At 41.5% G+C, this 16,085-nt stretch overlaps 1 protein-coding gene across 2 annotated transcripts in view; it reads left to right on the top strand.

Annotated features, from left to right (window-relative positions):
- Positions 1–16,085, top strand: part of gabrg3 (gamma-aminobutyric acid type A receptor subunit gamma3) — a 126,111-nt gene that overhangs the window by 69,007 nt on the left and 41,019 nt on the right. For both annotated transcript variants that reach the window (XM_033621203.2, XM_033621202.2), the window contains exon 4: positions 5,820–6,040. In XM_033621203.2, coding sequence (XP_033477094.1) covers positions 5,820–6,040 — 221 coding nt within the window. The remainder of the gene's footprint in view (positions 1–5,819; positions 6,041–16,085) is intronic.

Genomic DNA, 16,085 nt, shown 5'->3' with positions numbered 1-16,085 from the left:
CTGCTAGGAAACCACTGCTAAGGAGAGGCAACAAGCAGAAGAGATTTGTTTGGGCCAAGAAACACAAGGAATGGACATTAGACCAGTGGAAATCTGTGCTTTGGTCTGATGAGTCCAAATTTGAGATCTTTGGTTCCAACCGCCGTGTCTTTGTGAGACGCAGAAAAGGTGAACGGATGGATTCCACATGCCTGGTTCCCACTGTGAAGCATGGAGGAGGAGGTGTGATGGTGTGGGGGTGTTTTGCTGGTGACACTGTTGGGGATTTATTCAAAATTGAAGGCACACTGAACCAGCATGGCTACCACAGCATCCTGCAGCGACATGCCATCCCATCCGGTTTGCGTTTAGTTGGACGATCATTTATTTTTCAACAGGACAATGACCCCAAACACACCTCCAGGCTGTGTAAGGGCTATTTGACCAAGAAGGAGAGTGATGGAGTGCTGCGGCAGATGACCTGGCCTCCACAGTCACCGGACCTGAACCCAATCGAGATGGTTTGGGGTGAGCTGGACCGCAGAGTGAAGGCAAAGGGGCCAACAAGTGCTAAACACCTCTGGGAACTCCTTCAAGACTGTTGGAAAACCATTTCAGGTGACTACCTCTTGAAGCTCATGGAGAGAATGCCAAGAGTGTGCAAAGCAGTAATCAGAGCAAAGGGTGGCTATTTTGAAGAAACTAGAATATAAAACATGTTTTCAGTTATTTCACCTTTTTTTGTTAAGTACATAACTCCACATGTGTTCATTCATAGTTTTGATGCCTTCAGTGAGAATCTACAATGTAAATAGTCATGAAAATAAAGAAAACGCATTGAATGAGAAGGTGTGTCCAAACTTTTGGCCTGTACTGTACATTGAGGCTGTGCAGTTGCCCCAGGTGATTATACTGTGGCCTGTTTCGCTGCTGCCAACTGCAGCCTTCTCTCTCAATATTGGACCAGTTCAAAAAAAAAAAAAAATTCTTCCCACTAATTACTGAGACACAAACATCTGGGAGTTACCCTTTGAAGGCAAAACGTGAGACTCTAATTGATACTAAGTGGACAGAAGTAGTGAATAATAAGTAACAATAAGTTGACATTTTATTCAAGACATGATTGCTGTCTTATTACTGTGTGCCTCTTCTGTAAACCTGATTTTGCCAGTTATACTGCTAGTGTGACCAGATATTTTCATACTAACTGTTTCTTTAGTGTTATACAGCAAGGTCTTTACTGATTTTATAGACTGAAGGAAAGTGTGTGGACACCTGAACCTTACACCCACATGTGACTCTGTAATATTTTACTTTCTTTCTGCTGGTTTTTAACCTGGTTGCAGGGATTTACTCCCATTCGGGCTCAAGAGCATTAGTGAGGTTGGAAGGTGATTTTGGCTGATACGGTCTGACTTGCAGTTGGCATTACAATTTGTCCTGAAGGTGTTGGATGGGGTTGAGGTCAGGGATCTGATCTGCAGGCCAGTCAAGTTCTTCCAACCCAAACTCAAAACTATTTCTTTAAAGACCTGACTTTGCGCACGGATGAGTTGTCACATGGAAACAGGAAAGAGCCTTCCGAAAGTTGTTGCTACAAAGTTGGGAGCACTGTTGTCAAAATATTCTTTTTCCTTAACTGGCACTAGGTTGAGCAGCCCAAACCATGAAGAAACATCCAGAATACACAAAAGTATGTGGACAGACAAACACAGACTGTACGCCACAGTCTTCTGCCACTAAATCAAGGTTCACTTTAACCATACAGGTGGTATTTCCGTGCAGTAATGTGCATCCTCCTCTCTGCTGGTTTTGAACTTGCTTGCAGGGATTTACTCCCATTCAGGCACAGGAGCATTAGTGAGGTTTGACGGTGATGTTGGCTGATACAGTCCGGCTGGCAGTTGGCACTACAATTCCTCCTTAAGGTGTTGGATGGGGTTGAGGTCAGGGATCTGATGTGCAGGCCAGTCAAGTTCTTCCACTTGGCCTTTATGACTTTGTGCATGGACGAGCTGTCACATAGAAAAAGGAAAGAGCCTTCCCAAAATTGTTGCTGAAAAGTTTGATGCACTGTTGTCTAAAATATTCCTTTTCCTTAACCTGGGGCTGATTGGCTTTCTTTGACCTTTCGTAGGCTCAGTCACTGGTATCTGTTCATTTATAAAGCCATACTGGGTAAACTCTCTTCGTATATTTGTACTTGGATTGATCAGAGATCTGACTGTAGCTACAGTAGAGATCTTAACACTTAGTTTTGCTGTCTGTTCCTGGTGCACAGACTGAGCTGGGAAAAGAAAGCTTGTATGTGCTCTGCTCCTCTCACTTGGTATAACCTTCAAAAGGATTTGAAACTACGTGAACTGGTCTCTGTCTGATTTTAAAGCTCTTATAAGTACAAGGATGAATGAGTAGGTTGGGTCTTGTCATTGTGCGTAGGTGTTCTAATATTTCTACATGTTACTGTGCATGTTTTATGTTTTTTAATGTGTGGTTGTTTGGCTGTAGCATTTTGTATGCTGGTGTCTCAGCCAGGTCTCCCTTGTCAAAGAGATTGTTGATCTCAGCAGGACTTACCTGGTTAATTAGATAAAAATAAAGGTTGCCCAGCCTTAACCATGAAAAACAGCCACAGACAAAAGAACACACAAAAGCATGTGGACAGACAGACACAGACTGTGCACCTCAGTCCTCACTTTAACCATACAGGTGGTATTTTCATGCAGTAAGAAGCGTCTGTCAGGTCTGCACGTCTCAGGAGAAATTTTGTTCTGTTCTTCGGTTTGAAGGGTTTTATCATGCGGGATCTGTTCTTACTGTACAGCAGTAAGAGTATACAGTACCTCAGATCGGCAAGCTTAATATAGAAGCTCCTCTGAGGCAGTTGAGGTGAAAGACCCATTTTCTTCACAGCAGTGTCTGCTGTAGTGGCTGAAAGCAGCTGCAAGCAGCGGGGAAGGGAAGTGAGATCGATACTCTTTCAGCATAGTTAAAATATCCCTTTAATAAGGGATTACAAAGCTGGAAGTGTTACAGGGTGCTGTGAGACTCACCTCTCAGCCTCCATCTGCATCTCACTGTGTCCAGATGTGAGTGCTTCAGTTCATATTAGTTCTATTTATTTGATTTCCACTGGTCATTAAATCGTAGATAATGTTCGTTTTTTTTTTGTTTTTTTTTTCAAATCTCCTGAGCTCTATGCAATTAAAGGTCATGAGCACCCAGTGGTTCTCTTGATTATAGCCTTCATTCTAATTGGTGAGCGATTCAAACTGGTGCAGAGACTGGGTAAAAGGTCAAATGCATTTCATGGCAGCAGTATAAAAGGTGTGGGCTGCAGAAGAAGGGCAGACTATTATTAATTTCATTGTACTGAACGTCTTTATATGTAATGTTGGATCCTAAGAACTCAACTGTTGCTGAGGAGATATTTGGCTTTGTCTGAGCCAGTGTGTGTCCCAGCTCAGCCCGCACAGCAGCATCACTATCAAACCAGTTGGATTACAAAATAGGGACGAGACATTTAAGGGTAAGTTTAGTATTTCTTTAACCTGGGCCCAATTTTTCCATGTTTTTGTGCCCAAGTGATGAATTGGAAAAACATTTTTCGAAATTGGTCCAGTATTGAGTCGGACCTGTATTGAGAAGCTGCAGTGTAACCAGTCATGGCACGTTCGCACCATCAATTTACATCCAGTAAAAGTGCTCATTTCTGGCACCAACACATACCAATTACTATTTCAAGTGTCTGGCAACACTGTGAAAAGGATCCCTACTGATATAGATGTATTTGGATGAAGTGGATGTAAATTGACCCCAAATGGTTACATGTAAATCTGTTTTGTAGCTTATAGCTGCAGCGCTCAGACTCAATGCTGAATCAAGTCAAAAACTGTTCCCATTTGTCATTTAGACACGCTACACAATATCAGCCTGATTATAGCCGGGTGCAGCGTTGTACAGTGTCGGCTCAGTTTGTGAATGACAATAAGTGTCGTATGTGAGAATCCGTCTTTTTATCTCCTGTAGTGCGTCATAGTAGACGACAACCGACGCAACATCTGGGATGCCTCGCGACGTCCTGACAGAAAGTCTAGCATGTTTGATTTTCTCCTTGTCAGTCACAACTCCTCCCATCACAGCCGTCACTTTGACCAATACGAACACAGAGCGATCTGCTGCTGCGGACAACTGTACGGCAACAACACCCCAGCCTTTTAGATGTTTCCACCAGGGATGTAAAAAAGAAAAATGCTGGCGTGAAACAGCAGAGGCCCTTTATCAACCTACTGAGTGCTGCCATTAGCATCAAGCTAGCAAAGAATATTATTTCTTCATAATGGAGCATATAAAGGAATAAAAATTTAAAAAATAGTGGCTTTTACTCACAACTGCAGAGGCTACCAGTTTCATCTGAAATAGACGACATTATAAATGGGCCGTTATTTATCATTCCCTCTGTATTTTTTATATTTTTACTGCCCCTGTATGCCTTGTTAAATTTAATCCATTGCACCGTCATTTCAAACTCAACACTTCCTGTATCTGTTTCAAATTAAGAGCCCATTATAATTTTAGTTGAGAGAATCCCTTCATTTTCTAAAAAGGCTTTTATTGTTTTTACGCTACTACAATAACATTTCAGCCGGGACACAGACAGCCATAGTGACTGAAATAATATTAATAATAAAAACAGAACAAGAATAATCTGATGACATCACACATGTTGTGAAAGACGACCAGCGATGATTGGCCGTGAACCAACGTGTAGTCTGTCATGTCTGTCAGTCAAGTCACTGCAAGATTTTATGACACCACAATCGCGTAATCTGACAAAGTGACCATTGGAGCGGGCAAACATGTTGCGTACTTAATGCTGTCGTTATATTCTATAATCCAGCTTTTGTTTGAAGCCTCTGTGCTCACTGGCAGGGCAGCATGACATGATGAGACACACACACTGCCTTCCTACATCATCAGTGTGTGTTTACCCTAAAAAGACTGGATGATTTCAGTGTCAAATCAAGTGTCTGTATCAAGCACAGCTATACCTGTGTGTGCTGAAAATGTACATTTACTCCTGGGAAATGTGAACATGAATTGGCTTTTCACTGTCAGCACTTGGCATCTCAAGGTGCTAAAATCAATCAAGTAGCAGGAGCTGACACACCTGAGGGTGTACCACCTGCATAGGGTGTCCTCCTTCTTCATGTAAGCAATACATCATAGTCAAGATAAATAAAAATATTTTGTTTTAGATCTTGAGACAAGAAACCGGCATCGCAGCCTTTGTGGTAAACGCTCCAGAGCTGCGATGCAACGTGGCTTGTGACATAAAGCATGATATATTTTTTCCACATATCACTTGAAATATAAGAAGTGATGATTTTGGATTCTTTGTCAAACAAATATCAATAAAAATTGAGTTGTTGTGGAGGTGCTGACAGGAGCTTAAAACCACTCGCTCACCCCTGGATGCACAGCAGCTGGGGAGTATTTGCTGTCAGCACAGTGGTGACTTAAGCAAATCACTGAGAGGTGCCAGGTGAGGTCTGTGCTTGACATGCGGGCCGGGGGAGAAGTAAAATGAGAAGCACTCCCACTGCTGAGAGTGATGAATGACAGATGGCGTACAGAGATGTGCTGCTGAAACACATAATCCTTCTATTCAGTGTCATTGAAAAGGAAAATCAATTCTCTTGAATAGCAGGTGAAGCTGCTCCATTTTCTGTCTTTAGCCGAGGACACAGAGCGGCATCAGTGATGTTTTTAAAATGAAACGGCACTAAATGATAAAGCACTGTATATCCACTTACATGTCTTTGGATCCTCTCTTTCAGGAATACCAAATTGACATCATCTTTGCCCAGACGTGGACAGACAGCCGTCTCAGATACAACAGCACAATGAAGAAATTGACTTTGAACAGCAATATGGTCGGACTTATTTGGCTGCCAGACACCATCTTCAGAAACTCCAAGACTGCAGATTCTCACTGGATTACAATGCCTAACCAGCTGCTCAGGATATGGAACGATGGGAAGATCCTTTACACTTTAAGGTAAACACAGAAAGGTTGTTTATTTGGCCACTTTATTCCTGGGAAATTAAAACCTGAGCTTCTCTTTACGAGTGGAGGGCTTCAGTGAACAAAATACAAATCAGAGCATATGCAGAATTTATGTTCTGCATACCCAAGCAAGTTTTTAGGTGAAAATATTATAATTATGATAAGTATTAATGAACAGAACTACAGCTGTGACAAAATCATCACACACAGCTTATGACTGTGAGTTAGAGTGTACTGTTAACTGCATGTTGATAATCAGAAGAATTAGTGTTACTCTAGTTGTGGTCATCAGGTTTGTCTGTCTTTGTAGTTTATTTTGTGACAGGAATCAGGACAACCCCAGTATTTAGGGAGAATTAATAGATGATGTAGTTAGTTTTAGAGGCATAAATGTGTCCCTTACAGGTTTGCTTTCATATATGCACCTCACTGTATTTTGTGCAGGAGCTCTGATGCTGACATTTTTTGTCACACTGGTGTCATTGCTCTGTGTATGACAGTGTTGTCCAGTTTGTAGGTCCATCACTTTGGTCCAGCCTGAAATAGCTCAACAACTATTGGATGGATTGCCTTTTATTCATAATATAGACATTCATGGTCCCCAGAAGATGAATCCCACTGACTCTGGTGAACCCTTGAATTTTCCTTTAGAGTCACCATGAAGGTCTTATTGAAGGTAAATATTACTATTTAAGTATTGTCTGGCTTGCCGTTTAATTGGGGACAGGAATATATGATAAATTGTGACAACTTTGGTGATTTCTACACCTTTCATTCAGCGCCATCATCAGGGTCAAAAGGGCAGCACATGGTGCAGTGGTTAGCATTCGGTCTAGGGATGCACCGATCCGATATCTGGATTGAATATCAGCCCCGATATCATCAAAATAGATGGATCGGGTATAGGAAAATGCAACCTATACTGAGGCGATGCTTTCCTCTTAAATCTATTGCGACGCAAGCTATGTCGTACGTCATGGAGCGAAGGAGAGAATCTGATGTGTGGAGGTATTTCACACTATTTCAACTGCTGTTGCACAATTGTTTATTTTTGTTAAAAATAAGCTATAATAGCTTTTTAGGTCAACCATGGTATCGAATCGGTATCGGCTGATACTCAAAGCCACCGTATCGGGATCGGTATCGAAACTGAAAAAGCTGGATCGGTGCATCTCTAATTCGGTCATGAGGCACAGGCTGCCAGGTTTACCCAGCTCATGACACTATGAGGCCCCCCTATCTTTTTGACTGACACATGCTGTTGGTCTGTCCCAGATCGTCTCCTTTTTCAGAAGCTGAGTCCAGAGTTGTCTTTCTTCTTAGATGAAAATCCAAAAAAGCTGAACCCCTCTAGTGTCTTTATTGTCACCTGGCACCCTAATGCACAATAAGACCATTTTCTCCTGATATCTTAGCTATCTTAGATATCTTAACCATTCCTCCCTGTTTGCTCAGTGCCATTAAAGTGTTGATACGTGACGCCTTGGTTTTCTCCCTCGAAGTTATTGTAAACAGACTTTGTGATTTGGTCAATCTTCAAGGTGTTTGTGATAAAACTTTCCATTCCATTTTGGTGATTGTGATGTTTGAACTTATTGAAGACATTGCATGAGCTGTGTGCCATTCCATTCTACTTATTTATTCTAACTTTCAGTGTGAAATGTTGTTTACTCTGGAAAAGTGGAAAATTATGTTCACTAAAAGATGTCAGTGTGATTGGGAAATGAGGTGCTGATGGACACTGTTGTCTCACAAAGCAATGCACAACAGAAATGAGAAATTATGCCCAGTGATGACAAAACTCCTGGGTCATATTAGATAACAAAACAACAATTATTTTCTTGATTAATCATTTAGTCTGTGAAATCCACCCTCGGGGCTGACAAATGAAGCCAGTGCCGAAATGCAAAAACTGCAGTTCTTTGAAGAGCTACTTGAGGCCAGAAGCAAGTCTGTCCCCATATTAAATCATAGATGGAGGTAGCTACCGTGACCTCATCCATTAGTTTGTAGACTCCCATCGTGAGGCCTCGTGTTCAGCATTTCAACCATCGCCATCTTGAACCAGAGGTGGCCAGGAGGGTGGATCTGACTGAGAAGCTGAGGACACTATCAGCAGACAGCCTGTCACTCAAAGTAGCCCGCCCTTAATCATGCATTACTTTTATATAATGTAAACAGCAGTGGTTGGTGCAGTGGTTAGCATTGTCGCCTCACAGCAAGGGAGGGTCCCTGGGGTGGGGGAGCCCTTCTGTGCAGAGTTTGCATATTCTCGGGGCGTCGGTGGCTTTGTGGATATAGCAGGCGCCCCATGTACAAAGGCACTGTCCTTGCTGCAGCGGCCTGTGTTTGACTCCAGCCTGCAGCCCCTTGCTGTGCCCCATACCCTCTTTCTCCCCCTGTCTGTCCTATCCATTAAATGCAAAATGCCCCAAAATAAATCTTTGTGTCAGCGTGGGTTTCCTCCAGGTGCTCCAGCTTCCTCCCACAGTCCAAAGACATGCAGGTTTACTGGTGACTCTAAATAGTCCGTAGGTGTGAATGTGAGTGTGAATGGTTGTCTGTCTCTATGTGTCAGCCCTGTGATAGTCTGGTGACCTGTCCAGGGTGAACCCAGCCTCTCACCCAATGTCAGCTGGGATAGGCTCCAGCCCCCCCGCGACCCCCAACAGGATAAATGGTTATGAAAAATTAATGAATGAACCCTCTGTACATTCGTCATGAATGTTGAAATTACCTATAGAGACCAAAACTGTTTTTTTAACCAGGCTGCAAACATGTTTATATGTGCTGTTAAGTTAAGCAAAACATGGAGATCTTTGAGCATTAACTTGCTTCTGGAGCCAGACTCGTTTCGCAGTTTGAGCTGCTGCAGTTTTTGACACTTAATTTTTCAGCCCTGGTGGCTGCTGCATTGGTTTAAACACCAGACTTTACAGTAGAAATAAACATGTTTACAGCCTGGTAAAAAAAATGGTTTGGTTTTTATAGCTAATTTCAACTTTCATGACAACTGTCCTGTATTTTCATAAAACTCACCCATTTACATTTTATTCAGGCTTAAAGTTACACCTAATGAAGGGCATGGTCACTGAGTGACAGCTGCACCCTCTCATCCAAATATGGTCACCTCTGGTGCCAATGAACCAAGATGGCAAAAGCCAAAATACCAAACTTGAGCAAGTTCTCTAGAGTTTAAGGTGATGTTTGCCTGTTTTGTCCAGACCCAAAGATATTTAGTTCACAATAATTTAAATCACAGCAAATCCTCACATTTCAGATGATGGAGTCAGGAAATGTTTGGTGTTCTTGAAAATTGACCGAACAACTGTACAAAATACTAAAACATTTTAATTTTCTGTAACAAACTCCAAAAACACTCTGCTGTAAATATTATAATGTTAGTATACAGTATGAAATACGGCACAGTAACAGGCTAATATGGTTTGGTAATCTTGGCTTCCAGCACATTTACTTCCAGTAAATATACTGTATGTCGTCTGATTTGTGGGATATTATATCATCTTGTATCCAAGAGCTGCATCAACATTTTCTCTTGATTCTTATAATTACACCCCTGAATTTCTATCTCCTCTGTGCAGTGTAACCATTTAAACCTCCCCTTCGGAATCAACAAGGTTTATTAATCAACCCATCAGTTTATATCGTAGCAGACTTTAGCTGTCTCAGAAATTTATGCAAAACAATTTGTGATGCAAACATCTCTCCAAAAAGAGCAGCGCAAAAGCAATTAGCCCCTGTCATTACCAATTGTAAGTGCAAATTGCCTGCTTGAGCTTTAAGACCAATTTACTAAGGCAGCCACTCTCGTGCCCTCAAGCACTCTTTGTAATTGGAGCACTCGACATTAATATAAACTGCTCCTTCAGTAATAAGCATCTCTAGACTGCCCTCAATCTTTTTGGCACTGTCCTTATGTTGTGAGACATCTCCAGATATTTAATTGATAATGTGAAGGACTTTTCTGTCTTATAGTGGAATGTATTGTACATGTGGGAGGCAGATTTAGGCGAGCACTGTATAACTTTTTTGCTGTGGTGTTTTCAATTCATGTCAGTCTGTAAAACATTGTTTTGGACCTTGGGGAGTACAACAATTCACACAGAGATAAAACATTTCCGCAAGAACAGAAAACTTGTATGAGCAGGCCAAGCCACAACAACAGCCAGCTAGATGCTCCCTCATGCAGCTCTATTGATACTGACTCTATGGGAGCGTGCAAACTTTGAGGAGTAATATCCGCTGATGGCATGAGAGAAAGACAATGAAATGTCATTTGGTATTAATTGTGCATTGGCTTGGCCGCAGTAAACAGAGATGACATTTTGCGATATCTACGCCTCTCCCACATGCATTGCATTGTTCCAGTTCCATGCTTTAATGAGGTCTAAAGATCACACCAAAATTAGAGCACAAAGATTTATTTTCTTCACTTTTTTCTTATTTTCCTGTTGTTTGTGTCCATTCTGGAACATTATATAAATAATTTCAATCTAATTGCCAGAAAAAATGTTGGCATTGTTTCTGCAAACTACAGATACGTCACATACTATTATGTAACTTTAGATTTCTTTACATTTCAGTAATGCTGTGGTTAATATGTGGTTATGTTTAGGCACATAAACCACTTGGTTATGTTAGGAAACATAACCAAGTGGTTAAACATTAGGAAAAGATCATGTTTTGGCTTAAAATACAGTAACTTCATTGCACAAAATCTACCGGAAAAGCCGCATCTGTTCTTAAAAAAAAAAAACACCTGGGCTTGACGCCTGAAAAGCTGCTCAAATTGCAATGATTGGTCGCTAAGAAACACCCACGTTTGGTGCCACAAAAGCTGCTAGAAATGCAGCAATAAGTTGCCAAAAAATAATTAGGTTTGGTGCCACAGAAGCAGCTGGAAAAGCAGCTATGGGTCCCTAAAAAAACATGTTTGGTGCCACAAAAGCAGCTGGAAATGTGGCAATAGGTTGCTAAAAAACACCAATAGACCAATAAACACCCAAGTTTGGTGCCACAAAAGCTGCTGGAGACATTGCAGTCGGTCACTAAAAAGCACTCTCATTTGGTGCTTCAAAAACCAGTGAAAATGCAGTGATTGGCCGCTAAGAAAGTTTGGCACCAAAAAGCTGCTGGAAATGTGGCAGTGGGTTGCTAAAAAACACTCACGTTTGTTGCCTCAAAAGCCGCTGGAAATGCAGTGATAGATGTAAAGTAAAACATATTTGGTGCAAGAAAAGCACAATAGCTGCTGGAAATGTGGCAGCAGGTCACTAAAAAACACCAACGTGCCATTTCTAACGTTAAAAGCCATTAGAAATGCAGTGTTGGGTTGCTAATAAACACATTTGGTGCCACAAATCTGCTGGAAACGTGACAAGGGGTTGCTACAAAACAACCAGTTTTGTTGTTTGTTGGTCTCGAACAGTGGTCTTTAGCAGCTTGACAGGTGTCTCATCTCAATGTCATGCTATTCACCACCTTTTTCGCAATGACAAAGCTAGCTCACATGCATGTAATGAGGTCTACGTCATTAGAAATGGTGATATGATATAGTATGTACAGTACAGGCCAAAAGTTTGGACACACCTTCTCATTCAATGCGTTTTCTTTATTTTCATGACTATTTACATTGTAGATTCTCACTGAAGGCATCAAAACTATGAATGAACACATGTGGAGTTATGTACTTAACAAAAAAAGGTGAAATAACTGAAAACATGTTTTATATTCTAGTTTCTTCAAAATAGCCACCCTTTGCTCTGATTACTGCTTTGCACACTCTTGGCATTCTCTCCATGAGCTTCAAGAGGTAGTCACCTGAAATGGTTTCCACTTCACAGGTGTGCCTTATCAGGGTTAATTAGTGGAATTTCTTGCTTTATCAATGGGGTTGGGACCATCAGTTGTGTTGTGCAGAAGTCAGGTTAATACACAGCCGACAGCCCTATTGGACAACTGTTAAAATTCATATTATGGCAAGAACCAATCAGCTAACTAAAGAAAAACCAGTGGCCATCATTACTTTAAGAAATGAAGGTCAGTCAGTCCGGAAAATTGCAAAAACTTTAAATGTGTCCCCAAGTGGAGTCGCAAAAACCATCAAGCGCTACAATGAAACTGGCACACATGAGGACCGACCCAGGAAAGGAAGACCAAGAGTCACCTCTGCTTCTGAGGATAAGTTCATCCGAGTCACCAGCCTCAGAAATCACAAGTTAACAGCAGCTCAGATCAGAGACCAGATGAATGCCACACAGAGTTCTAGCAGCAGACCCATCTCTAGAACAACTGTTAAGAGGAGACTGCGCGAATCAGGCCTTCATGGTCAAATAGCTGCTAGGAAACCACTGCTAAGGAGAGGCAACAAGCAGAAGAGATTTGTTTGGGCCAAGAAACACAAGGAATGGACATTAGACCAGTGGAAATCTGTGCTTTGGTCTGATGAGTCCAAATTTGAGATCTTTGGTTCCAACCGCTGTGTCTTTGTGAGACGCAGAAAAGGTGAACGGATGGATTCCACATGCCTGGTTCCCACTGTGAAGCATGGAGGAGGAGGTGTGATGGTGTGGGGGTGTTTTTCTGGTGACACTGTTGGGGATTTATTCAAAATTGAAGGCACACTGAACCAGCATGGCTACCACAGCATCCTGCAGCGACATGCCATCACATCTGGTTTGCGTTTAGTTGGACGATCATTTATTTTTCAACAGGACAATGACCCCAAACACACCTCCAGGCTGTGTAAGGGCTATTTGACCAAGAAGGAGAGTGATGGAGTGCTGCGGCAGATGACCTGGCCTCCACAGTCACCGGACCTGAACCCAATCGAGATGGTTTGGGGTGAGCTGGACCGCAGAGTGAAGGCAAAGGGGCCAACAAGTGCTAAACACCTCTGGGAACTCCTTCAAGACTGTTGGAAAACCATTTCAGGTGACTACCTCTTGAAGCTCATGGAGAGAATGCCAAGAGTGTGCAAAGCAGTAATCAGAGCAAAGGGTGGCTATTTTGAAGAAACTAGAATATAAAACATGTTTTCAGTTATTTCACCTTTTTTTGTTAAGTACATAACTCCACGTGTTCATTCATAGTTTTGATGCCTTCAGTGAGAATCTACAATGTAAATAGTCATGAAAATAAAGAAAACGCATTGAATGAGAAGGTGTGTCCAAACTTTTGGCCTGTACTGTATGTAACATACAAATGCAGGCTGAGTATTTACAAATATACTTGTACTTTTTCTCTCATTTTTCAATCTTTGCATCTGAGGGGACAAAACCATTTTGGAAAAATGCAACCCATCCTTTAACCACCAGAATCCTGTTTTCAACATACTGTCTTTCATGTCGTCTCGGTTGTTTTCTCAATCAGGAGGTGGTCTGTACTGTTAATTCTGGATTCATTTTCAAACTTGTTTATTCAGGCTGATGTGTGAAACCAGCCAGTCTGTTTCATCATGTTTTGAAGAGGTCAGGGAACCCTTAATGCCTCCTGTAGCCTCTGTTCCCACTGAGATAAGAAATGTATCTTGCGTTCTTTAACTGCTTTATAATTGAAGGTCAACAACATGCATAATTACATCCACAGGTTTAGCTGGTCTTAAGGGACAGCTGGCCTATAGCTGCATCACAGACAGAATATGCACATGATAATTGCACTGGGCAATTTTCTAAGAAGTTTGTTGATCCATTATCATGGTTTAAAGGGAAACTTCAGCATAGTTGAAACCTAGAACCTGTTTTCCCATGTTTGTCTTCCAGTGACCAATAAGAAAAGCATTTTTTTTTAAATTGGTCCAGTGTTGAGAGAGACTGCTGCAGCTGCGAAACAGGCGACAATGTAACCATTCGGGGCAACTGTGCACCATTAATGTACGTCCACTTAATTGTTACAAGTGTCTGACAACATTATGGAAAGGATCCTACAGAGAAATAGAACGTTTTATTTTGCTTTATTCTGTTTGTCATTGTGTCTTGCTCAGGGAGAAGTCTCATTCCAGTCTTTCAAGAGTTGAGTTGTTGCAGGAAGACACTGTTGAATACATGAATGTGGAGAAGACTTTGGTGTGTTTGATGAAAGAAAGAACAGCTTGTTGTTACCTTCAAGTTTTTCAATGCCATGGCTGAATATTTAGGTAATTGTGACTATGTGGATTGTGTGTGAGCCCTTTGATTTCAGTGGCCGCCCATATTTATTTGTGAGAGTATACGGATGAAGAGCTTCTACAAATTGAAGAGTGGACAAGAAGAGAGGAGCGAGAGGAGGATGAACCAGCTGCTGCAGGGCCATGAAGCTCAATAGACGGGTGGTGTTCCACTCAGTGCTGTGACCCTGTGTCCACAAAGGAAGAATGTCTATGTTGTGAAGAGTAGGATCAATTGCTGCTTGATAAGTGTGGTCTTGATGTGTCCAGGGACAGTAAAGAATGGTAAAGAAAAACATTTAATTTCTCTGTAGAGTCCTTTCCATAGTGTTGTTAGACACTTATCACAACCAGAGCTTGTCAGGGGCAAAAAAGAAACTTTAAGTGGACATATACTGAAGTTGTGCAATTGCCCTGAAGGATCGATGCCTGTTTCGCAGCTGCTGGCTCCAGCTCTTTGCGTAATACTGGACCAATTTCAAAAAATTGTTGATCCCATTAGTTACTTACACAAAAAACATGGAATAAAGGGTCTAAGTTGGAAAACAGAGAAGTTTCCCTTTAAGTACACATGGTAGCAGAGCAGTGGTAAAAATGAGGACATACAATGTCACATTGTCTCTTCACTCCAATGCCTCCCAGTCCTAGTCCACAGTGAGTACAGCTGGTCACTCATCACTGTGTCTCTCATGAGTTCTGTGAATTACAGGCGACTGAAGGCTGTCAAAGGCCTGTCCATACTGTAATTACTTGGTTGCCACTGGAGGCTGATAAAAATCATAGAGGTCCACCTTTCATTTTTCAATTAAGAGTATTGCTCACATAGACATTCTGTCATTTTAATATAAACTTACAGTGACATTGTGTTGTTTGTTTTAGGATTTGAACATACAGGATGCAATGAATAATTGTTTACTGGCGATTAATCTGTAGATTATTTTCTTGATAAATCGATCAGTTGGTTTTTTTTGGTCTATAAAATGTCAGACAGTGGTGTAGCTGTGGTTCTGTCCGGTGTTTCCAAAGCCCGAGATGATGTACTCAAATGTCTTGTTTGTCCACAAAAAATGACTCAAACAATTTATCAAATGAATTGGTGCATAATTCAATAGCTGACAACTAATCGATTTAAGAAGCATTTCATTGCAGGAAAGATGGTCTTTTCATAGAACTGGACTGTCTATGCAGTTGACAGAAGCAAATACTTTTGACACTGGTGCTGCATGGCCAGAGAAAACAAAGGAAAAAGACTGTGGCTTTTGCTTTTGCTCAAGAGGTAGAAAGCCTACAACTACCAGAATGTACTGTGCTGCGCTGGAGAAAAAACACTTCGGCCAGCCGGTAGCAAACAATCCCAAATTACAGTTATACGGTAAGTTAAAATATGTTTCTGAAAACATTTGAGGACAGAAATAGTCACAGAATCAAGGTTCATATTGGGGATGCCTCCTAATAGTCGATAAACATTAGTCAAAACAAAACATGAAACTCTATTAGTAGCTGCGCCTTGTCAAAATACATCAAAACCTATATGACTGGACCATGTGGGAATTTAATTTGAAAGGACAGACACAGGAAATGGCCATGCTCAGCAGTCAGACAGGAGTCGCGTTCATTTCCAGGGCTGGTACCAGTGGTTCATTATAATCATCGTCAATCATTACTGCTTTGTCCACAGCGTCATTAACAGGCGGCTCGCTCAGTGTGTGACGTGCACTTGGAGATAAAATATAGGCCTATATTAATGAAGGTTCATTAGTACGGTTTGTATTTCTCTGTAATGTAGCACAGTGTTAACAATGTTACTGATACTATTCTTTCTCACACCTTCAACTCAAACCATTGTGTTGCCCCGCCCATAATATATCATTT

This window comes from Epinephelus lanceolatus, chromosome 6 (assembly GCF_041903045.1).
Source record: "Epinephelus lanceolatus isolate andai-2023 chromosome 6, ASM4190304v1, whole genome shotgun sequence".
Taxonomy (NCBI): domain Eukaryota; kingdom Metazoa; phylum Chordata; class Actinopteri; order Perciformes; family Serranidae; genus Epinephelus; species Epinephelus lanceolatus.
Note: the sequence above shows the minus strand (reverse complement) of the source record. Positions and strands in the feature narration are given on the sequence as shown.